The 25,147-nt window shown below is 48.8% G+C and overlaps 1 protein-coding gene across 1 annotated transcript in view; it reads left to right on the top strand.

Annotated features, from left to right (window-relative positions):
* Window positions 1–7,629: 7,629 nt before the first annotated feature.
* The window catches only part of DCC (DCC netrin 1 receptor), a 608,612-nt gene continuing 591,094 nt past the window's right edge, over window positions 7,630–25,147 (top strand). The window contains exon 1 of the mRNA XM_075077076.1: window positions 7,630–8,327. Within this exon, the coding sequence (XP_074933177.1) occupies window positions 8,237–8,327 (91 nt within the window). The 5' untranslated portion in view covers window positions 7,630–8,236. The remainder of the gene's footprint in view (window positions 8,328–25,147) is intronic.

The raw sequence follows: 25,147 nt of genomic DNA, 5'->3' as shown, positions 1-25,147 counted from the left end.
AATGTGAGGACTTCTCAAAGGGCATGCTGTGGTTTCAGTACACCATGGGCGCATGACACAGCGTGTTGGGCATAAGCATACTTCTAGATAACCTTCAGGAAAATACGGAGGGAGAAGCTGTGCCTTTTGCAGAGAGTGGCATGAATTGCTAATTTTTTGTAGCACGTGCTGGCACAAGGTACTCTGGACTTTGCCCTCACTCTCTTTAGGGAAAACAAATCTTTCCAGGAGACTTCAAAACTGCTTTAGGAGAAGAAACATCTTGGCAATCCATCAGAGAACATCACGCACCAGAGGCACCTGAACATCTGATGGTACGTCACAGAGAATTTCACAGCTACATTTTACTCTGAAAGAAGGTCACTTTCATAAATTTCTAAGGCTGAGCTGACTCCCACATGGCTTGATGTCTAGAAAAGTCCCCAGTTCATCCAGCAGGGACAGGACCAGTACCTGCTTGTGTAAGAACAGAAAAGTTGGCAGTTTTTGTTTGCAGTCCTCTAGAGAAACGCCAGTTGTGCCTCCTTGTAATTTCCCAAAAGGAAACGTTTCCTAAGAAAATGCTCATCTGGAATTATAATGAGGATCAGTGAAAACAGCAGAGAGCTGACCTTGAGAAGAGCAGCATGTGAGTGAACTTTGCTGAGACATCTCTCACTGCTTGCGCTTGATAACTTTGAGGGGATCTCGCCTGCTAAAGTCAAGGATCATCAAAGGAGGAATGACTGGCATCTTTAAAAGTTTGGATATCGCAGCAGACAAACCATTTAATCCTATTTGTTACAGCAGATCTACTGTCTTTTGTTCAAGTTATAAAGTTGTTGTGAGAGCAGAGGGGATGAACGCTTTTATTTTGATGAAATAAGGGAGATAACGGGAAGGTCCAAAATACAGCTGCATCCCTATACCCTGAAAAGTGAACTGCAGGAGAAGTATGGCTGGTATCCACGTGTTGTGGTATCCTCTCTCCCATTCCGGGCAGTGCAGCAGTTGCAAAGCCTGTGTGATAGATCAGCAATTACCCCTTGCTAGGTGAGGTTGCCTGTAGAGTCGGAGCCTGGGCTGAGGGTGTGTGCGATCTGTGCCAGGCTCTGCTGACCAGCGTGGGTGTATGACAGAGGCAAGCGGCTGCCTTCTCCCAGAGGTGAGAACCAGGGGTGGTACCTGACTGGCCTTGCTCGGCCGCAGGGAATTTAGAAGCACGGAGGATGTGTGCTTGCGGGAGGGCCCAACCACTTGCAGCAGTCTGGTGGATGGCCACCTTTACCGGTGACGATGTGACAGTTTTATTGCTCAGGATGGAGTTATTTCAGCTTAAGTGCTGTGTGGACGCTTATTTAGAAGCACTGGAGAATGTGAACCAATGCAAGGACTCTGCAGAAGAGAAACAGCATTTAGATTTACCAGCTTGACTCACAAGTGGCAAAACAGGAACAGTGATTAAACTCTAATCACAGGAAAACAAGAACTTATCATACAGCATTAGACCTAGATTCCTCAAGGCAGCAAATCCAATACTCTGCTTTAGAGGAGGGTGAAGCCACAGATGCACTGCTTCCTTCAAAAAATGTGCTGAGGCAATTGAAGTAGTTGCTTGTCCTGCCAAAGCAAAAAGCATTCTCTCTTTTGCATGAAAACTAGAGACTCTTTATCTCATCTAATAAGCTCATTAATTGTAAGCCACTTAGTTAATTTAAGGTTCTTTGTAAGAGGGACTAAATTCTGCTCTGAGGTACATTGCCGTAACCCTGGAGTAACATCAGTGTGGCTGTTATTGTGGCTGCTTAATGCTTCTGTTAAGAAGTTAAGAAAACTGGGAGCTAAACAAAAATAACAAAGAAATTAAGTTAATTATACCCCCCCCCCCGACTCTGTAAGATTCATTAGGTGGCACTTCAGAATGGGAAGATGCCACGGACATGGAAGAACGTACACAGGATGTTTTGATCTTTGAAAGCATTCCTGGGGTACCTGATGGGAGAAGGTCTGCTTGGCAGTAAGTCATAGAATCATAGAATCATTAAGGTTGGAAAAGACCTCTAGGATCATCAAGTCCAACTGTCAACCCAACGCTACCATGTCTCCTAAACCATGCCCTGAAGTGCCGCATCTACAAGGCGATGGAGACGGCCGATCACATCTGCCAGTGACTGGGGCACTGGTGGGAGGAGGGCCACCATGCCAGCACTGGAGAGCCAGTTAGGAATGAGGCCCCGGGACTGATGGGAGCCCATCTCAGGGAGAGCAGCACATTGAGGGTTGGTGGGAAGAAAAACAGGTAGGAAAGGAGAAAACTTCACTGCAGCTTAGTTTGACTTGCACCAATTTTCTAATTATGTTTAAAAGGCACTTAAGTAAGTGTGATGAAATTATGCGTTCTGATCTACTGCATAGCTGGATGAATTCATAAAGGTGTATAAAATATTCCTTGTAACAAATGAAAGGGGAGTGGTAATTCTGGAGAACAAAATTACATGAGAAGGAGGTAATTGCACATAATCTTACACTGGATAATAGTACCTTAAACATGGTTATTGGGATGTAAAAGTCGGTAAAAGAAATGTTCAAGTTTTGGAACAGGTCTCTTGAGGTAGAAGGAACCAGATCCTAGAAAAAGTGGTAGTGTGTTACAGAGCAAACTCTGCGGTCTTCTGCCCTGAAGAGTCCGTTGAGCACTGCACATCACGGGGGTCAGAGAAGGAAAAGCCTACTTGTTCATAGCAGGTGAGATGTACTAAGGAAATCACACATGATGGAAAGCATCATTGTGGAGCTGAACTCCCTACGGCCCTGTGGCAGACTCCGCGGTGCCCATCAGAATATCGGCTGTAGCCAGTGACTGGCGGATACCAGATTTTCATTTCGTGGACAGGAATGGAAATTTAATTCAGCCTAGTGCATGCTTTTAACCCCTCACCTTCACAGACACACTCACTCTTATAAGTTCTCAGCCCATGATTTTCCAGGTTTATTCTGGCACAGTAGAAGGGGTGGGTTTTGGCTGAAGGAGGCAGCAGGTTTTACTGGAGAAAATGTATGTGCAAAAAGCCTGTTGGCAATAAGTCTAAAAGTAAAGCCAGGGATGATTTTTAATCTCCATTGCAGGATCTACTGCAATGTTTAGGATCTTCGTCTGTCTTGAAGACCCTTCCCAAGGCTTGGCTCTGGGGCTGTAGGCAAGACAGCTAGACTCTTCCGTAGCCTGAGGGAAGAGGGCAGCTGAACAACTCGGGCAGTTGTCACCCGTCTTGCCACGTCAGGATGCAGTCACTGACTGGGCAGTTGTTTGTCCCAAGACCTCGATTTGGCTTTATGGGTATCTCTACCCCCTTATTTCCCGAAAGACCAGCGATGCTTACTTCCACTGACGTGGAGTCTGTTTGTTTTAAGGCACACACCAGCCGTTTATCCCTCAGGATCTGCATTCATATTGGAAGTAAAAAAAGAGTTTAGCAGTGAAAACCTGCTCACCCATTTGTGAAGCTCATAAACCCCCAGTGCACAGCGTAGCACAACTGGCAGTCTGCTCCTGAAGAAGCTCAAGGCAAAAATAAGAGATCACATGTCAGAAGAAAGCACAGCGCTTGCCTGTTTTCTGCTTGGTTCGCATCAGTTCTGTTTGTCCTCCACTAACATTCTCTCGGAAGTTGGAAAAAGTACACAATTGCCAGATAACTCTGCCGGACAGCTCGAGAGAGAACGTCTGCTTCTAATACTCTGCCTTTGCTCATTGTTGACTTTCATATGCAATTCAGCAAGACTTATTATGTTTTCACTACTAGGATACACACAAAAGTTAAATAGAAAACCAAGATAGGGAACGTGCATACCGCAGTGCAAAAACGCTCAGTGACACCTTGAAACAGCTGAGCTGCAGCGGCATGGTTGTTCCAGCAGCCCTGTTTACTCTTTCCCCTTTCATATTTAAAAGACGTGCATACACGGCACTTCAGGGCGTGGTTTAGGAGACATGGTAGTGTTGGGTTGTTGGTTGAACATGGTGATCCTGGAGGTCTTTTACAACCTTAATGATTCTATGATTCAATGATTCTTAGCCTGACCGATGCAAATTTTAGATGTCTTGTTTTATAAATTAGAAAATTTGCTTGCTTCCCCCTGACCACATGTTGCTCTTCAGCCTTCACGTAGCACATAAAGTCATGGGCTGGGTGACAGATTCCAGTCCAGCTTGTGGTATTTGTGGTCACACAGACTTGCACCTGCAGATGTTCTCTGTGCTTTGAGGCCAGTTGTGCTGTTTCCTAGGGAAAGGTCTGCTCCCCAAAGGACTGGGAGAATCTCAGAGGGAAACTCCCGTCTCAATGTGGCTACAAGTTTTAAGTACGATTATCACCATATGTTGCTCTGTGTGTTCAAATAGAAAGGGTCGTGGCCACATGCTGGCAGAAGTCTTGGTTCTGGTTAAAACAGAAGCCTGCGTTTGCTCAGCTTGCTGTTTCCTTGGTGCCAAATCCGTATTTAGACTTAAGGCTTTTTTGTATTTGTAAAATTAGGCTTTGCAGGATGAAAAGTGTTTCTGCGACATGAGCAGACACTCAAGGAAAGGCTGATTTTGGAAGAGTAGTTTTTAGAAACCGGTTGTGAAGAGCCACTTGGAGCTCACATCGAGAACAGTGCTGTTGTGTGGCACTGCCGAAGTACAGAATTGCGTGTCGGAGCGTGCCGGGAAAGCGGAAGGGAGAAAACCCATCCCCAGCTACAAACACCTGCCGCATGCAGCCCTCTCCCTTTCAATAAGGGCTGCTCTCTTTTAACCTTCATGCTAATGGACCAGATGCAACTCCCCGTGCAGTTATCTCACACTGTAGAGTACTTACTGAGAACAGAAGATGAAACTAGGTTGTTTGGAGAAAATCCCTTTGTGCATCTGTGGGAGTCCGGAGCATGGAGGTGCCAGGCCACCGGTAAGAAAGTCATCATTGCGAGAGCCGTGTTGAACACTCAGGCTATAATTTTGGTGCACATGCAGAAGTAGCGATGGTGCTACTGAAAACAGAGATAAGGTGGGTCACAGAAGAAGAGAGGAGAAAGAAAAGACCAAAATATGAACAAGATCAGAGAAGAGCAGAGGCAAGTTGCAGACAAACAGCAACCAGTGCCAGAAACACAGTCTTTGCAGAAAGGGATGTCTCGCAAGGCCAGAGCAGAAGGTTTGGTGTGTGCAAGCTCTTGGGGACGGTAACAGGAGCACCCCTGAGGGTAGGGAACGGTGAGGGTGGTGGAGCAAGGTCAGCCTGTTGTGAGGAATTAGGGTGGCAGGGTGCCTTCCCCAGGGCTCTCGGTGCCCTCGTCCTGCTCTTTGCCCTGAAGTCTGGCCTGGGTGATTTCTGGAGAGAAACCCCCCACGTGCAGCGGGCTATAGTCAGGTAACAAAGGCATTTCCAGAAGACTTGTGCCTGACCGGTGGAAATTCACTCAGTCACTTAGTTGTCTGAGCTTCTTGGCTTTCACTTCCTACCCAATGTGTGCTTTTTCCAGCAGCCAAAAAGTTCCTGAAATGCATGTGGCACCTCAGTGTGTTCCATTTGCAGGAAAAGTGGGTGGAGAGCGGCCAAGTGAGCTGTACAAGGTTGGGATTCCTCGGCTGCTGGCAATGCTTTTGCTGCTGTGGAGGCCCCAGTTTGACCTAAGGCATGACACGCTCTAAGACAAAGCAACGACTGCAGGCTGAGCATATTGGTTTGCTGCTTGTTTTAAATTATTCTTGCATAAAGTCTTGCTGAAAGTTGGCATCCCAGAAGAAAAACATCCGAGCTGCAGACTTCTGCCTGGGATTTGAATCCCGTTTCCCCTGAGGTGTGCTTTATGTAATGCTGGAGCTGTTGATTCTCACTCATCCAAAACTCAAGCTCAAGAGAAGACACAGCCAGCACCACCGCCATGGCTTGGTGCTCTTTCTCTGCAGGAGAAGGCTGCCTGGCCATGGCCCTGGACGATGAGTACTCTCCATCCCACCTTCACGTGCAACTACATCTAGCCACGCCGTAGCATGCTCTCATCCCCGACAGCCGGCACCTGGGGCTGCGTGGGGTCTCAGCACCTCAAGCACTTGTGAACTGTGATATGTTATCCTGAAACAGCCAGAGAGCTCCTAAACATCAATTTATCCTCTTAGATCCAGCTCACTTGCTGCCTGATTGCAATTGGAATGGCTCAATCCTTTTTTCTTAACATTTCACCCCAAATTATGGATTTTTCTGGGTTACATCATGTGTATTCAGTGCTGTATTTGGGCTGCCATTCAGCCACCCCCTAAGGTTTAATATAGCCCTTTGAGCTGCTCCAGACCCTGCGTCCTGAGCCCTGACGTTTCTTGCTTCTGGAGCGTTGGTGCTGTTCCTCAGCTGCAGGATCTTCCCAAGGCTCTGCTGACCTCTGGGCTGACTTGTGTGGTCTGAGCCTACAGTCTCTTGGTCTTGCTTTCTGATTCTCTCCTCTTTAGTAAATTTCTTTTCTCCTCAAGCACAAAATTAGATGTTTGAGGGAGTCCTGTCTTCCTCGTTCAAAACAGTTCTCTGGGTTTTGTTTGCCTGTCTGGGTTTCTCTAACCTGAGAGTTGGCGCAGGCCAGTTGAAGAGCCATAAAACCATGGCTGCCATGGCTTGAGGGTGTTTGGAGGAAGCTGAGTATATTTCATGGGAGAGGGGAGAGGGGCCGGGTGGTGGGAACAGAACCATAGAATGCCCTGAGCTGGAAGGGACCCACAAGGACCATGGCGCCCAGCTCCTGTCCCTGCACAGGACACCCCAAATTCACACCGTGTCTCTGAGGGCCTTGGCCAAGCGCTTCTGGAATATCGCCAGGCTGGTGCCGTGATGCCTCCCTGGGGAGCCTGTGCCAGGGCTCCACCACCCTCTGGGGGAAGAACCTTTCCCTAATGCCCAGCCTCACCCTCCCCTGGCACATCTCCCTGCCATTCCCTCGGGTCCTGGCGTTGGTCACCAGAGAGCAGAGACCAGCCCTGCCCCTCCTCCTCCCCTCGGAAGGGAGCTGCAGAGCGCCATGAGGGCTGCCCTCGGCCCCCTCTGCTCCAGCTGAACAACCCCAGGGACTCCAGCCGCTCCTCGTACCGTTTCCCCTCTAAACCCTTCCCCAGCCCCGTGGCCTCCTCGGGACTCTCTCCAGTAGCTTTATACCCTCAATGTCCTGCGGCGCCCAACGCTGCCCACAGCACTCGAGGTGAGGCCGCCCCAGCGCGGAGCAGAGCGGGAAGAGGTACCACAGGAAGGAGAACAAGAAAACAAGGAAAGAAGTAGAATTGCCAGGTGACCGGTACCGAAATGAGGGAGCGGAGGTGGGCACGCTTTCGGAGCACCCTGGGGCGGGGCAGCGGGGCCCTACGGCGGGGCGGCGGCTGCACCCCGAGGCCGGGCCGGGCCGCGGCGCCTCCCTCAGCCGCCCCCAGAGGGCGCCGCCGTTCCCCGTTGGGGCGCTGCGGCGGCCGCGGCCGGGCCCGGCCCGGCTCGGCTCGGTTCGGTTCGGCTTGGCTCGGCTCGGCTCGGCTCGGTTCGGCTCGGCTCGGCTCGGCTCGGCTTCCCGCCCTCCCGCCGCCCGTCCCGCCCGTCCCGCCCTCCGTCCGTCCGTCCGTCTGTCCCTGCCCGCCGCCGCCGCCGCCTCCCCGCCCCGCGGCCCCCGCCCCCGCGGCCGCCGCGGCTGCAGGTCCGGGGCTGGCAGGCTGCGGGCGGCAGCGCCCGGAGCAAGCGAGGCGCCGCAGCCCTTCCTCCGGCGGCTGCCGGCGAGGAGGCAGGACCGCACCTCCCCGGCTCGCACCGCTCCCGCGCCGCCAGCAAACACCCCCCCCCCCCCCCCCCCCTATTTTTATATATATACATCTCTTTTTTTTTCTTTTCTACTTCGCACGGCGTTGGACATGGAGCCGCCGCGACTCTTTTGATGCACGCCGGACGGCTTTTTTTTGGGGGGGCAGGATTTTTCCTCTGTGTGGTTTTCCAGCGGTGGGAGGACCCTTCCCCAGCCTTCCCCGTCTCCTTGAGTTAGTTCCCTGCACGCTCGGCAGCCTCGGAGCCTCCTGGACTGAATGCAACTTTTTTTCCCCCCTTTTTGCTGATCCCTGTCAGCAGGGACCGGAAAATAATAATAATAATAATAATTAAAAAAGCCCCGGCGAGGAGGAGGAGGAGGAGGAAGGGGCTGTGCGTGCATGTGTGGCTGCTGCTGGTGCTCAGGACCCGAATCTGGAGGTGCGTGTTGAAATATGGAGAATAGTCTTGGATGTGTTTGGGTACCAAAGCTGGCTTTTCTCCTCTTCGGGTTTACGCTGGCGAGCCTTCATCCCCGAGTCTCCGGTAAGTCAGTTCTGCCTTATTTGATGTTTTTTTTTCCCTCCGCATCCCAAAGCAATGTGCCTCTTTCTCTTGTGCTAATGGACTTCTCTCAACCTCTGCGAGGAGGATTTGGGGGTTTCGGGGGGTCTCGTTGTTGTTGTCGCTCGCTAGTGTGAGCTTTCGCATCGCTTCCCACGGATGGGAAGGGGGAGCCGGGGTTAGGAGAGGAGAAAGGAGCCCTGGAAAAAAAGAAAATCTATGGAAAATAAAGGAGAAATGTGGCAGGAGGTGGCATAATAGGTGTGGAAGTGTGCGTGGAGCGGCGGTGGGGTTAGCTCCCATTCTCCTTTGCACCTGATCCCGCTTGCCACTGGATGTATTTGCCTGTAGCTTTTCGGATCTGTGTGCTGAAACCGAGGGAAGGGGTTGCCTTTCCTGGGGACAGGAATAAAAGCAGCGGATGAGTTAGCAAGGCAGAAAGCGCAGTTATCTGCAAAGCATCTTCCAACTCTATTAGGCTGCGATTCTTCGGGGCTGCACCTCTGTCGCCGCACTTGGCAGGCACATTTTCTAATTAAAAATGGCAAAAACCAGTTGTGTGTGTGGAACCGGGGTAGGGGAGGGACGGAGGGAACTGGCACAGCGATGGTCTGGGGCTGCTTGTGCTGGGAGGTAGAGCAGGGCTTGGCGGTACACAGGTCTCTTATTCAGAAAGAAATTGAAGAGAAATGGGAGCGTGAGCCAAGAAGTGTTAGGAACTAAGAAAGTGCAGCTTTGATTTGCAGGAGGCTCGGGGCGTGAGTGCGTGGTGGAGGGAGATGCGTGCGAGGGATTATTATCCTCCGGTACTCCTTGAATTTTCTGCAAAAGAGAAGGAGGAACACTTCAGGAGGAGAAACCTTGGGAAGGGAGAGTGTGGAAAATACAGAAAAGGATCCGAGCACGCGTCTGTGCGCACCGTGATCGCTGCTAGCGACGGAGGAACAATGGGAACCAGCTCCCCACGCCACGCACACCAGCGCTAAAGCAGGTTTTTGTGATGGGGAAAGTGCTGCCTGCGAAGCGTTTTGCAATAATAAAAAACATCCTCGGTGGCTTCTGGCAAAGCTCAGGTTCTCAGCTGTACGCAAATGGCAATTGCCCATGGAGGTGGTGCTTCCTTGCCGCGGACGGGTGTATCTTCTGATTGTCCTGATTTTGGGGAGTTAGCAAGTAAACTGGGACATGCTTCTCTGCCAAAGCAGGAGGTTTATTTTGCGTGCGCGCGCTTGTGCGTGCGTGTCCCCAGCATTGTCCTCCCCGATGACTTGCGTGGAAGGTGGGACCCGGGTAGTGGGAGCTGGGTAACGAAGAGGTGTCTCTCTTGCCTTTCCAGCTTAAAGGCTGGGAGATGGGAGACATGGCAGTGATCCTCCTTCGTGAAAGATGATTGACTTGCAGGCTCCTTTGCTGCCAAAGGAGGGGACGGAGTGAGAGCCTCTGCGTGTGAGTGCCTGAGGAGGGAAGGAAGCCGTGTGCTGTGTCAGGGGCCAGACGTGCTGCAAACCCGTTGCTCCCACAGCACCAGTATTGTTTTGCGTTACATGGAAGAAACAGGCTGTTTTCCAGCTGCCCGTATTGGTTGTGTGCGTTTCACACCCCTGTGATACACAGGCGTTTGTTGCATTGATTTTGAAGGGAGCATCTTTGCGTCACACCCAATTCCTTGCGCTGCACTTTGCAAGCTGCAAATGGGCAAAGTTTTCCCAGCGTCGCAGCCTCGGGGGCCGTCGTGAGTTTGTGCTTTCCTGAGCATCCCTGTCGCCATCCCGAGTCAGCCGACAAAGCCGAAGGAAGCAGATCTTGCCCCTCTGGAGCAAGGCTGCGGCCTCTCCTTGCTCACGTCTCCACTCCACCCGCGAGCTGCGGGCAGGAGGTGCGGGCAGCGCCGCTGTGCCTGGCACGGTCCCCACGCAGCAGGGCACGGGCAGGCAGCGAGCGCTGCTAACAAAGAGCTCCTGGAGATGCTGCACAATGGGGCCAGCTCCTCTCTTGCTCCCTACCCAAAGCCCGGAGCTGCCGTGGGCACGTGGGGACACGTTCAAAACTTTGGTACCGAAGGGCGGCGGTGCGACCACGCGCGGGCAGGGGCGCGCTGCTTCTTCAAGTCCCGCGCCTGGCGTTTGCCGTGGTGTGTCAGGGGCAAAACGTTTTGGGGATGAGACGAAAAGTAAAGCATATTCCTGCTTAAAAGCACGTATGTGGATGGAAGAACAGGTGATGGGCAGAGTTTTTGCCATTTTAGAGATTGGAAAATGTGTTCCTGATAAAGGCAGATGTAAATTATACAGTGTTTGATCGTTCTGGTGCTGTATGGTTTGTTCCACGCACATATTAAAGTAACCACAAAATACCTGCCCTTTTTCTTTTTATCTGTAGGTAAGAATTTAACTCAATCTCAAAGGTTTTTTTGTGAATGACTTGTGCGTTTGGTGTCTTTGACTCCCACTAGATCTTGGTGAGAGATTTAGTGTTAGTGCAGCATGTCAGAGCCCAGCGATGCCTGGGTACTATGGCAATCACTTCTGTGAGTGGTGCAGTATAAATCACCAGTGACCTGTCACAGCATCCATTTCACATGCGCCGCAGTTGCCCTCTGCGTTACGAGGTGTGTGAGCCCCCAAAGGTATTACAGGAGCGAGGCAACCTCTGCGCCTTCACAAGAGTGTTTTTAAAAGTGGAAACGAGCTTAGCTGAGGACAAGCAATTTACATTTGAGTAGTTGTCTTCTGTCTGTGGTTTCTTGAATATTTTTGTGTATGGCTCTTCTTGTTTCATGCCTTTTTGTCCTCAATCCCCCCTTCTCCACGTCCATATGGATACAGGACCAATGCTGACCTCAAACACACAGTCAAGAATGTTTGTTTTCAATGAGATTATGCCAAGTGTTGTGATGTCCAGATTTCACACTTAGTTCGCTTACCCTTGGCTACTCCCTTGTCCTTCCTAACACAAAACTTAGTGTGAAAGGTCTATTCCAAGACATGGCAGTGCTGTCAAGATGTTCTCCTCCTATTTCTCTGTTCGTATGAACACTTCTTTGATTACCTGGTTTATGCTGGGGCAGCGAGACCTTTGGGGCAGGGCCTCAAGGGCTCTGCTATGCAGATTCAGAGCAGGATCAAGGTCCGCGGTGAGAGCTTCCAGGATCAAAATGATAAATAAATACACCTGTGCTTCTCAAACTTAGGGAATAAAACCTGGGGGACTGCTCGTTCCAGATGCAACTTGCAATCCAGGCGAGTTCTTTGCATCATCTGACTGAGCTTAAGTTCAGAGCCAGTGCACTGACCTTGCTGTCTGCACTTCCCTGGGGCAGCCCAGGCGGAGACGGAGGAGCGAGTGCCGCCTTCTCCCAGCCCACCCAGGCTTCCACTCCACTGCCAAGGAAGCGAAGAGCCTGGTTTTGCATCGCCATCCTATTCATATTTTGACTGGCAAAAGATGGTGCTTTAGGTGGGCTGGTGTTTCCCAGTAGCCAGTTATTTAACAACATCCTGCAATAATCTGGGTTCTGCCTGAGCTCAGTCGCTGAAGCGTGTGTTGCATGTGACGCCTGGGCCGGCCTCTTCTAATGGGAGACTGCTGTCAATCAGTGACATGACAGCTAAAATAACTCTTCCAGAGTCATTCATTAGCTGCTCAGCACATGGATTTTCCACCAGATGTCCTTCAGAGGACCGGTACTAATTTTTTAAATGTTATTTTTATGAGAGAAAATAATGCCCCAAAACTGAGTGTTTCCTGTGTGCCTGCTTGCGTGGCACATCCAGCTGCAAGGATAAAACTCTGCAGTGGGTTTCAACCTCTGTTCTTGGTGGAGAAGGTTGCAAAAACTTTGGCAAATGTGCTAATGCGAGTAAGCTGTGAAAGAAGTTTGCCTTTTCCTGGGATTTTAACATCTTCCCAGACTAAAGGTGGCCGGTTCCCCTCTGTGCTAGCCTAAGAGAAGGCTTAGCTGAGTCGCTGTGCAGGTGTAGGGACAGTCAGACTCGAAGGCTACACAGGAACCGACAACAGGTAGGTTCTCGCTGCAGGTTTCCTATCGCAAATCCCTTGATTAATGCGTTTCACAGAAGTTAGTCGCTTTGTGTATTGAACGAAATGGTTGTGAAAGCAGCTGACACTCAGAGAGGGGACCACGTTTGCACTTCCCTGATTTTCCCTTCTGCTGAAATGCAGATCTGTGACAGCGTGAGTCAGTGCAGCCGGGCCCCTTGTTGTAATACAAATAGATGTAAATTCCTTAAAATGTTGGCCTTGCCTGAATAAAAAGTATACTGACTAATTCCGCTGAGGCTTTCATGATTAATTAACTAAAGGGGAAAAAAATTCACTTGCTCTGTTAAAATTATCCCTTGGGTGAAACATTGACCTAAATTTTTTATTTCCATTGGAATCCAAAGTAAACACGCTGGCCCTGTCCTCCTTTCCCTTACATCCCTCTTCCCGCAGCCGTGGTGCCCCGGGCTGGACGGAGGCGCTCCTGCCCGGGAGCGAGAGCATCGCCTCGGGAGCCAGCACCCAAGTCTGCAGGGTGCAGAGCGGTCCCCGCTCCTCTGGAAGGCATCCGCCGCCACGTGCTCTTTGCTATTCCCAGAGTCTCTCAACACCCTTACTTTCAACTTGCCCAAGGGAATTCCTTTCTCCATGCTGGCCGGAAAATTCATCTGCCAAAAAATAGGTGCCGCAATGTTCCTCGGCTGAGCTGGTGCCGGAGGCAGAGCTGAGCTCAGGTGGTTTGCGGGGAACTGGCTTCAGTGTATGCCATCGCCTCCCTCGTGAACATTTCTGATGTTCCCTTGAAAGAATTTCTTCTCAAATGTTTATTGTGTGGATGGCTTAAATTGTTACCGGTGCTGGTCCTTGGGAAATAAATCTACTTTACGTGTCCGTTACCTATCTCCTCCTCCCCATCCCCTTCTGTAAACTTCCCAGTCCGTTTTACCACTTCTGCTGTTGAAAGGCAACTGTGGTCTCCTCTGCAAGATAAAGGATGCTTCATGCTTAGGAATCTTTTTTTTTTAATATGGGTGGAGATGCTCGGGCAGTTGAAATTTGCGGCTTTGGGTCTTCTGCACGGCCTCCTGTAGGGAAAACGAGCGAGCTACGGAAAGCGATGACTGAAAGTGCGGCGTATCTCTTGATTTCTGACAGCAAATTCACTGGTAAAATAGAGTATATTATTCCTGAAAGATAACACATCAGATAATTGTAAACCTAGCGCAATTGTTTCTTTCTGACAACGTTTCTCAATTTTGTCTTTGATGTGAAGGGCTACAGCTAAATTGGGCTAATGACAGAACTGCTCGCTCCAGTGTTGGGAGATGTCTGCGCTATAAAGGCAACGGAATTCTCGGAGAGGCGCGATAAACGCACAGTTAAATGTCTCAATTTCTGTCTTGGTTGATGGCAGTCATTTGTCGATGGTAATGCCAGTATGTGCTGTAATTTTATAAACGCTCTGAAGTATTCGGAGTACATTGAAAACTACACTAAATTGCGGCCCAAAGTTTCAGCAAAATATTGGTTGTCAAACAGAGAAGCTGAAGGAATCGTATCTTCTTGGAAATAGCTTAACTGGCTGAAAACAGGGTATCTTCTCACCCTGCAGAGTTTAAATCAGAGAGACTGCTGGTGTTTTGATGATTTTGTTTACTTTTATGATGCTTTATGAACAATCAGATTCACTGTTTGATCGTGTGCACCCAGCCCATGGTCACACTCTCCTGGGCTCGAGGGCTCACAAGGTGCCTCCTCTCCCAGCTCGGAATCAGAAGGTGAACAACAACCGTCTTTGCTTTGATATCAACCAACAAAGCTTTGATATCAAGCCCCGTCCATCTTGGGAAACTGCATCCCGATCGGCCAAGAAGTTTCATTCATTGAAACAAATACTGTTGTTCTCTTCTGGGGTCTTACAGCAAGAGCAAAGGGTGACAAAAACAGGTAAAGTGTAAAATAAAGATACTGGAAACTCTGCGGCATAACTTGTGCTCTGTGCACGTAGCTTCCCGGACAGTGAAACACCCCCAACCAGCAGTGCAGGTGTTTATGAAAACATTTGTTTTAGCTGGAGAGAATAGGGTAGTTGGACACTTGAAGTGACACTGTTAGGGAACGCAGAGTTTATCCAAATCATGGAGGTGGTGCTTGCACGACACAGATGTACCAGGGGATGAGGATGTGCCGTGGGAGGTGAGGCTGCTCGTTGGGGAGTGGATGGAGAGCTTTATAAATTGCAGGGTTATGACTCTTTTGAGAGGCTCTGTAGATTAGCTGTGCTAAGGTCAGCTCTTCAATCACCAGAAGAGCTCTGCAATGAATGACAGTCTCCTAGTTCATATTTTTATCATTTATATGTAATAATAGTTTCACAACCCGGGTTCATGTTCTGTATACCCTGTCAGTCAACGGGGGCTTCAGCTGTTGTGCTGACAGGGACTGTGTTTGTCCTGCCCAGGTGAGGAGCTACATTTCTGTATTTCCCTTTGCTTATTGCTTTCCTTTCCCCCTCCTCAATATCATAGCTCTGCTCCTGTCTCCTGTTTCTCAAGTTTTTTACTCCCACCCTGTACCTTCCGCCATCTCCGCAGCTGCCCAACGCTTGATCAAATCTTGGCGCAATGCTGCAAGTACAGTCTGTTTTGGCAGAAGTAGCGGCAAGGCTAGTCTGGGATATGGGTATTTTCTACAAGGAAAGGTTAAGAAAGTAGAGAGATTATAGCATTATAAATTGGGCTAAAGCTAACTATTCGTTTGCAGTTCCCTGCTTGCTCTTGGGTGCAGCAAGTAGAGAGAGATTGTAATAAAAAATAGCCGCACAGAGTTTGTATCCTCTGCCTGGCTGGTCGCAGGTGCGAGTCCCAGGGCGGAGCAGCTAAGGAGAAGCTCTCGCTGGAGTCCCGTATGCGATATGTGATCCCAAGAGCTTGTGCATGTGCTTGCGATCTTGCGGCCAGGATGGGAGCGGGTAGTTGTTTCCACTAAAAGAGGAATCATTTGCTCGTTTAGTCTGTTCTACGTATAGACAGTCCATATAACTTCATCTATTTGCCTTGCAGCGCTGTGACGGGCTGGAGAGCGTTCTCCCTTGGCATAGCGAACTGCACTCACTGGGTTGCTTTCAGCTTGCTTGTTTTTTCCCTTTGTTTCTCATTTGAATTTGCTTGGCTTTGGTTTCTTGCCACTGGTTCTTGCTGTGCCTTTCCCCACTAATTCACGGTGGATTCTCCCTGAGAAGGTATGAAGTACACACCTTACATACTAATGATGGATATAATGTATGTATAGACATATGTATATGTATATATGTAAGTATGCAAGTACATAGGAGCCTGTGCCTGCTCCTGGCCCATCCCACGCCGACAGCCATGCTGCTGGCAGGAGCAATCCCAGTGAGCCCGAGGCCGTTGCTGTTGGCATAGCTCAACACCAACCTCATAAATAATTTTTTTAGAGGCCAAGTGTTCCTTGTCCCTTTTTCTTGGCGTGTATTTTGAGGGGAGCATAAAAGTGACCAGTAGCCAGCTCTGGTTCAGCAAATCTGAGAAATCTTCCTTCAAAAAGTGTCTGAAGGCTCGTCTCCGTGTTAACGGTGTGATCTGCGCCTGAACTGGTGGGCATTTCTGTCTGGCTGTCAAGCTCTGAGAGCAGTAATTAGAAGAAACGTGGCAGCTTTGGACAAGGTCAATTGATATAATTGCGTAAAGTGTTTCTTTCTAAAGGCAGGCCTCCCCAAAGCGTTGCAGTTAAAAGCTGAAGGTTGCTTCCCTAGAACTTCCCTAGGCTTAGGAGCAAGGACCGGGCTACCTTGGGGCTGGCAGCAGGGACCAGGCAGAGCTGGGTGTTTCATCCTTAGCCCACAGCTCCCCAGAAGCGCTCGTTCGGTGCAGAGTTCGTGCATGAACCTCCTTCCCGCTGAGTCTCTCTCCGACACTCTTCCCTTCGCTAGCCGAAGACTAAAAAGCATTTTAAAAGCATTTTGAGTTTCTATCCACAATATTAATTCTTTTTTTTCCTCTTAGAAGCATCAGGGGAAGGAAAAAGACATTTAAAAAGGCTCTGAGGGGCCTTCATCTCTATTCCCTTCCTTTTTTTTTTTTTGTTTTGTTTTCCTTCTCTGCCTTCTGATGCTCAGAAGAAGAGGAAAAAAGCTATTAAAACTTTCCCTCTGCTCTTCCCTGGTGCTGAAGACAGGCAGCAGACCGCGGTCGTGGTGAGACCCAAATGCACCAACCTGTTGACTGCTGAAGAAGTGGTGCGTTTTCTTGCTTGGGTTGAGATTTGATTGTTGTTGTTGTCTCGGTGGCAGGGGCTTGTGCCACATCCCAGGGAAGGACCGATGCAACTTCCCTGTAGGTCTGTAATCAGTAAGCGTGGGTTTGGCTGGAGTTTGTGCTGATCCACCCGCAGAACAGTCTGAGCGAGGGCCATGAAGAAGGGTGCTCTAGGGCAAGGGGGTGTGTAGGTGGCAGTTCATATATATATAGATATGTGGTTGCAGTGATGGGGGTTTTCATCAAATTCTGTAAACGACATACTCATTTTCCAAACGTCCTGGTGCTTTTCGTACAGTGTTTCTCTTATCCAAAGTGAAAATCATTCTTCCTACTTTGTCCCTCCTTTATCATACTGCAGATGCTGCTGAACGTGCTGTTGGTGTGTTTGGTTATCCCAATATCCTCCGCGTTACTTACAAATTTGGCAAAAGGGCCCACGATGCCCCATTCTGCTTTGGAAGGAAGCTTCTTACGTGGTTTTCTGTTCAGAAGGTTGAAAAGGTTTAGGTGAATTATTGAAGAGGAGTCTGTCACACATACAAAAGTAGTTAATGGTCTTAGATTTAGACTTTGCTGTTAGAAGGGACATTGGGATTTTAATGTATTTATTTACGGGGGCTCCGGACTTTTTAATTTTCCCTGGACACAATGAACACCATGTCCTCCTGTGTGAGAAACGGCATGAAGCGAGTTAAAAAATTAACTGAATATGACAGCTCTTGTTTCACCGTTCGTGATTAGGAGGATGCGAGACGGCAGTGGTTTCGTACCGCTGGATAGTGTCAGAATGGCTTTTTTTCAGTGTCCGCAGAGATTTATAAAGGTAGAAATTTTCTGTGCCTGTGACAGGGAGGTGCCAGGAGGGGCTGATAGCTCCCACAGTCTAAGTGTTGGTAGGACATTTAGCAAACCAGCAGTATAAGGATGCTCAGAAAAGGGTATTAATGCATAAGATTTTAAAGTGCTGTAGGACTGAGGGTGTTGTACGTGCAATGCTTTTTGCAAAAACCATAGGTTTTTATGTTTTTAGATTTCCGACTCTTAATTGGCTTTGGCATTAAAAGTAAAGGGAAACTCGGTTTGTGGAAATTAAAACAACTGTGTGCTTTGGAATAGCAGATGTGTGTTATAAGAAATACATTCAGTTCTGGCGGTTTGCTGTGATCTCCCTCTCATGCAAATGTTATTCATTCTTTGTTTCTATTAATCTGAAATAAAGGTCATCTGGATGCAAGATTCAGGAGAAAACTGGGTAAACAGCTGTACTTCCATACTGCCCACACAATTCTCTAAGCCCACAGTAATGGAGAATAAATCAGATTTTTTTTTTTTAATCCATCGAATTTTAATGATTTAAACAATTATTAAAAGAGAGAGGAAGGTTGTTTCAGTACATTAGGCCAGATTCTCAACCTGAATAAATCTCCGCTGACTTGCGCGGAGACACCTTCGCATCAACAAAATCCTGCTAACACAATTTGTTGTTGATCATTTGCATTTCTTATACGCTTGCATCGACGCCGATTCTCTGCAGCCAAATAGCTTTGCTATAGCAGGTGTATTGATATTAAAAGGGTTGTTAACATCTCTCCAGAGGGGGAGATTCAGTTACCAGTAACTCTATCAAGCTTCCCCATCTGTGTAGGGAATTTGTCAGAAGCTGGTGTGATGTTATTAAAAGTATTAGTTATCTCTTGATTTGTGTCTAATTGAATTACATCATTAATAGAACTCAATTACAATCAATGGAAAATGATATCACCGCAAGGACAGTGGCCACTCGAGGTTGTGAGAAATGCTTTGTGCTCAACCAACCAGTCACAAATGGGGTAGCGCCGCGACTCTCTTAATGAGGAAATTTTCCGATCCTGACCGAGGGGAGGTTTCCTACTTAAATGGGCACGCTGGCTTGGAGCCACCCAAATCCCTTGGCGCCGTCACGTTAGTGCGAATTGTTTTTTGTGAATCGAGTGTGAAATAGTTTCAATCTCAAACATGCAACAGAATAATACTATGGCTCTTTTTTCCTCCCCCCCGATGCTCCTTACATAAACTTAATCTGTCTTTATCACCAGTTCTTTAAGTACTGTGGAGTGAGGCCGTCGACGAGGAATCACAGGGTGCGTCCCTATGTGTGCCGAGTCCACGCTGTTGGTGGCATATTGTTACTCCTCTTTTCCGTACCAGAGCTCGCGGAACATCCCAGGAAAGGCAAGCGCATCGTCAAGAACTACAAAAGTAGCTAGCTTTCCACAAGACACCAAACCCACGAGAGTCAGGAGAACAAGCTCTGAACAGAGAGAAACTGGAGCAGAACCCAAAGTGGAAGTAGCCGAGCGGTGGATGTCCTGTTTTTTGCTGAGTCTGCATAAATCAGCTGTGGGCTCTTGCTTGGTTGGTCAATTTGTTGCCCACCAGAGATGGGCACCGACTGCCGCTGGTGGCAGCGAGACCTCTGGCTGCAGCAGAAGTGCAAAAGAAAGGTACTACGGTGACAACAGAGAACAAACAAGCTTATCCATCACCCGTGAGAGCTGTACCGTCAGGAGTATGTTATAGCAGAACCCTGGGCTCTATTATACCATTAATTTTTTTTAAAGTAATACTCTTGACAGGTTTTAATGGGAAATTCCACTTACAAATCAATGGTGTGATTCAGTCCTGTATTTATTAACACATTCCTCAGATTGCAGATGAGTGAAACTACCTGAGTACAATTCAAATAGCCCTTAGAAGTGGAGTGTGATAGTGTTTGAGTGTCCGATAATTTATATTGCCAGGCTCTGTCTCAGTAAATGAGATCTGTCTCTATGCATTAATATGCCAAATACCTGATAGCAATAACTATTTCATTAGTTCTGATTGTTCCTGACGTCTCCTATGTCACCAGGAGTTTCTCCACATCACCTTTTGCTGGGCTCCAGGCTTTACCACTAAATGCTCTGTTCCCATATGGTAGGTAAATGGGTTGTGTCAGATATAAGTAAACCCTTATACAAGGTCAATCTGGGTCATTGCATGACTAAAAAACATCAAAAAACCACAGCCAGACGCTCCTGGCGCTGGGGTTAGCTCTCCCTGTTTTCCCAGTCAGCTAGATGAACGCTGATGCAGAGGTTTCCATCCCAAGTGCTTCTCCTGGGCTGAGCTACGGAGCTAAAGGCCCTGTTGGTCCTTCCCGTGAGTAAACCTGGCACTGAGGCCAGTCCCCTTTGAGGTAGAGGTTTTTTTTTTTCCCCTCTAATTTTCTATTAGGTTTTCAATCATAGCAGTTCTAAAATCTCATTTTCCCGAACTGCTCTGTGATGTTGCCATGGCCTTATAAGAGTCCTATTGCTGCTTCTCCACGAAGTTGAATGAGGATGGGGAGGTTCTTATCCCAGTTAAGGCTGAACAACTGCAAACACCTATGAAGGATGGTAAAATGCTTTGGGATTCCTGTAGTAAAAAGGTACGACACAACTGTAATGTACGGCCGTCATAAAACGCTGATCATCCTAACGCTAGTAAGCTCCAACTGAGACGGAGTTAGCCTGACAATAAATTAGATTTTAAAAGGTAATTCAGTGAACGTATGATGAAAATTTGGCCTCTTAGTATACGATCTGTCAGCAACTTATCTGAATTTGTTTCTCATTTTTTCGTAGAACATTTCTTGATGGCATGTACATTACTCTGTAATATAAAAAAGTGAACAGCCAAGGGTTTCTATAACCCATCCCTAGGAATAGCCTGTTTGGCTCCTGGGAGGAAGTTGGTCTTTCAGAATTACAATCAGGAAACATTTTCCCAAAACTCTTTGGCAGATGCCTCCAAAAACTGTGAATGAAAAAACCATTTTCCTTCTTCATGGTCATGAGTCTTAAGATAGTAGGTCCTGGTAAGTGCTGAAGGCCTTCCCTCACCCCCCTCTTATTGCATGAAATACATTCCTGGCATTTGCAGCCTGGCTAAGCTGAGGAGAGGATGAAAAGATCTTGTCCAGAGATCTTGTGTCCAGATCTCTGTATCCAGAGATACGTGTCCAGAGAAGGGCAGCGGGGCTGGGGCAGGGTCTGGAGCACAAGTGTGCTGGGGGGCGGCTGAGGGGGCTGGGGGGGTTTAGCCTGGAGAAGAGGGGGCTGAGGGGAGCCCTTCTCGCTCTCTGCAGCTGCCTGAGAGGGGCTGGAGTGAGCGGGGGGTTGGTCTCTGCTCCCAAGTCACCAGGGTCAGGACGAGAGGGAACGGCCTCAAGCTGCGCCAGGGGAGGTTTAGGTTGGAGATGAGGGGAAATGCCTTCCCTGCCAGAGCGGTCAGGCCCTGGCACAGGCTGCCCAGAGAGGTGGGGGAGTCACCGTCCCTGGGGGGGTTCAAAGGACGTGCAGCCGTGGCCCTTGGGGCCATGGTTTAGGAGGCCTGGGGGTGTTGGGTTGGGGGTTGGACTTGATGATCCTAGAAGTCTTTTCCAACCCTAATGATTCTATGTTTCTATGATTCTATGAAATATACCCTTCCGTGTTCCTTTGAGTGGCAACTCAGCATTGCTCATAATGTCATTTTTCTGCTCATTAATGGAGTTTCTGAGGAGATACATGGTAACCTCACACATAATAAAAATGGCAAGTCAAGAGGCGAACAACAAAACTGGGGCAAGTATCAACTGTTGCTTCACTGTTTGTACTTAATGAATAACCATGACGTTTCCATCCCAGGACTTAATTGTCAACTGTGGGGACTAGAAGGGCTGCAGCTAATGAACACATCCCCTCCTCTGCTTTCACCTTCTTGTAAATCCTGCTTTGTAGTTTTTGGGTTTTTTTTTGTCCCGTGGTAGTTTTGTTCATCATGACAGAAAGTCGATTTAAGCGGAGGAGGAGGGAGTAAGACAATATAGCACCCGACAGCGCCGCGCTCAACGTGTGCCGCAAAGCCCAGTGAAGGCTGGACTCTGGATCCAGCTCAGCAGCTCTAAGTGTTAGAATGGCTTTTTTGTGTCTCATAGCTTTGGGCTTTAGTTTGGTGCATATTCTTGAATAAATAACAGATCCGCATCTCTATCTAGGGGAGAAAACTCCTTACATGATCACAAAAGAGGCAGGTTGGAGAAAGAGCAGAGGAATGGGCTGCTGCGATCCTGTTAGCATCAGCCCTTGCAGGTGCTTAGGTGCCATGTTCTGCTCGTATACCCACGGTTAAAACAGCTGCTGGGTTTGGGATCAGAAGGGAATCTTCCCCTAATGGTCAGATTGCCAGGACTGTTTTTCACCCCTTTCCTGTAGACTGGGGTCTGCTGGGCTTCCTAGCATCTTGTGTGACGCTAGGGGACTTCAGCATCCCCATGTCTCCTCTGGTAGTTACAGTTTCTGGTCCTTATGAGGTCTTAAGAAGGGTGCTTGCAAGTATTATGAGGGTTCATGGCGTGCGGTGAAACTCTGTGCACCTTTCTGTGGTAGGTGACCATTGTGGAGCCCTTCTATGGAGGGGGTTTGATGACCGTGGTTGTTCCTTCTCATGCAAAGCCCTGTGCGGGGTCATTCCTCCTACATGTTCGGTCAAATCGGAGCCCTGCCTGCTGGGACCTCCCCGCTGTTAGTGATACCTGGTGGGAAATAATCTCTTTTAACTTCACATTTCTGGAAGCTTGTCATCTAAGGCATAGTAACATATGTTAATCTGTGGAGAAGAACAGTCACCTCTGGGTGGTGAATTGTCTGACCTGCCTTGATGTCTGTCTCAGGATAATGGTAACCTTCACAAGGTGCCTACTTTATTCCTCCGTAATTGAAATTCATTTCTATGACTGTATAGTATTAAGAAAACCTTAACATCGGTATTAAAAAAAGACACTGACTTTTTCAGCCTTGTGCAAATGATTTCTAATGTGGGCCTGGTATTGAATTAGCAAAGTGACCTTTGTGGCATTTACCCAGAGCACAGAGCATGGGCAAATGAAGAAACGGAGCCGCCGTAATTAGGGGCACTGCAGACAGCTCTTTTGTCACAGCTTGCTTGGAGCGTCGGATGCCTCAAGCAAGAAGCTGTGAGTGTAAGCAGAGGCAAGGAGGTGCTCATTATCACAGGGTTAGAGCCGATCCTCTTGAAACTTTGTTGTCTGCTAGATCACGCTAAAAAAAAAAAAGGAGCTGAAAGTTGATAAACTGTCCTGTCTGTTAGAAAAGAGCAAAAAGCAATTTCCTCTGTCACCGTTTTCCAGCCGTTCCTGCAACACTGGTGAGAGTGACCTCTTTGCTTCCAGGACACCCTCCTCATTTTAGCTAGTGAGTCAGGCAGGGAATTTTCATTTTTTAAATGAAAGACTTCCTAAGTATCCTGTAATAAGAGATAATTTACTTATTTTATTCCTTTTTGTAGCAAATTAAATGTAAAATAAACAGAAGTATACCTTCTGCCGAACCGGACCAGGACGTTTCCCTCCTGCCAGTGTCTAAAATGAGACAACTTACTGCCGCGCTTACTGTGGTAAGCAGGATCGTAATGAAGGCAGAGTATAATGATTAAAACATAAACATCCAGGTCTTCAGAGATCAGACAGATCTCTGAGGGTCAACAGAGCTCAGAGGGTCGTGATCAATGGGGCAGAGTCTGGTTGGAGGCCCATAACTAGTGGTGTTCCCCAGGGGTCTGTGCTGGGTCCAGCCCTGTCCAACATATTAATCAGTGACCTGGATGATGGGACAGAGCGTCCCCTCAGCAAGCTCGCTGATGATCCCGAGCGGGGAGGAGCGGCTCATGCACCAGAAGCTGTGCTGCCACCCAGCGAGCCCTGGCCAGGCTGGAGAGCTGGGCCCAGGGGAACCTCATGGGATTCAGCCAGAGCCAGTGCCAGGTCCTGCCCCTGGGGAGGAACAGCCCCCTGCACCAGCACAGGCTGGGGGGGACCTGCTGGAGAGCGGCTCTGCTGAGAGGCCCTGGGGGTGCTGGGGGGCAGCGAGGTGACCCTGAGCCAGCACCGGGCCCTTGGGGCCAAGGGGGCCAGCGGTGCCCTGGGGGGCATGGAAAGGAGCGTGGCCAGCAGGGCGAGGGAGGTTCTCCTGCCCCTCTGCTCTGCCCCAGTGAGGCCACACCTGCAGGGCTGCGGCCAGGTCTGGGCCCCCCAGTCCAAGAAGGGCAGGGAACTGCTGGAGCAAGGCCAGCGCAGAGCTGCCAAGGGGATCAGGGGCTGGAGCATCTCCCTGGTGAGGAAAGGCTGAGAGACCTGGGTCTGTTCAGCCTGGAGAAGAGAAGGCTGAGGGGGGATGTCATCGGTGCCTATAATTTTCTGAAGGGTGGGTGTCAGGGCGATGGGGCCGGGCTCTTTTCAGTGGTGCCCAACGCCAGGCCAAGGGGCCACGGGCACAAGCTGGAACACGGGAAGTTCCACCTGAACGTGAGGAGAAACCCCTTTGCTGTGCGGGTGCCAGAGCAGGGGCACAGGCTGCCCAGAGAGGCTGTGGGGTCCCTTCCCTGGAGACATTCACCCCCCGCCTGGACGCGGCCCTGTGCCCCTGCTCTGGGTGTGCCTGCTCCAGCAGGGGTGGGACGGGGTGAGCTCCAGAGGGCCCTTCCAACCCCTGCCAATTTGTGACTCTGACTATTCATTTGTAAGAACAGGAGGGAACAACGGATTCTGCCTTTTTCCAAGATCCTTTTTCCAGCCTGTGCCCAAAGTCTGCTCCAACACGGGAAACCTTGCAACATAAACAGCTTTTTTCCTATCACATAAGAAGTAGCTTTTACAGAGGTCCAGTCTGAGAGGTGCAAGGAAAAACAATGAAAGAGATTGCAAAGATGATAAAACTTGTGCTGGAAAAGTTTGGCACGTGTATTAATGCGGAGGGCAGATTTTCCTTTAGAAGTCAAAGTTTATCTCACAGAAATTTCATCCCAGTGCAATTTTCTAATTATTCATTAGAAACACATTAATTGTATGTAGAATGCGTAATGTATCGCTGTTTGGAAGTGAAACTAGAAAAACCCAGGGGGGCAAATTTGGCATGAAATCATACTTTTGATTTAGCCCCATAAAATCTGTCCCTCGGACCTGTTCATCATTATAACTTCCAGAAGAAGACATTATATTTCTATTTAAAGAAATATTTCTAATGAACCCATGCATTGATTATGAATATAGAATATTGGAATAAAGCACTACATCTTTCAGGGAAAATGTCTGTATGCTTATGTTTATTACACTTAGCCACAAAGCCATATTTTTGCATGAGTGCAAAACCAATACTCAGTATTTGGAGTTCCCCAAAAAAATCCCTACCCAGCAACAAAAGAAAAACAGAAAAGCCCGCACCATCATGCTACATGGTCCCGTGATTACTTTCTCCTCTGCAGATGTGGCCTCACTAGGGCAGAGCAGCGGGGAGGATAACCTCCCTCGACCTAGTCGCTTTAACCCAAAGTGGTCGCAGACGCAGAAATGCTGGGACGGGAATCGGGTGCCTGAGGCATAAATTCTACACCCTGATAAATCCCTATCATGCCAGTGATCTCGGCTGAGGTTGAATTTGGGATTAGGATCAGGGCTTTAGG

The sequence above is a fragment of the Phalacrocorax aristotelis genome, chromosome W (assembly GCF_949628215.1).
Source record: "Phalacrocorax aristotelis chromosome W, bGulAri2.1, whole genome shotgun sequence".
NCBI classification, from domain to species: Eukaryota; Metazoa; Chordata; class Aves; order Suliformes; family Phalacrocoracidae; genus Phalacrocorax; species Phalacrocorax aristotelis.
Note: the sequence above shows the minus strand (reverse complement) of the source record. Positions and strands in the feature narration are given on the sequence as shown.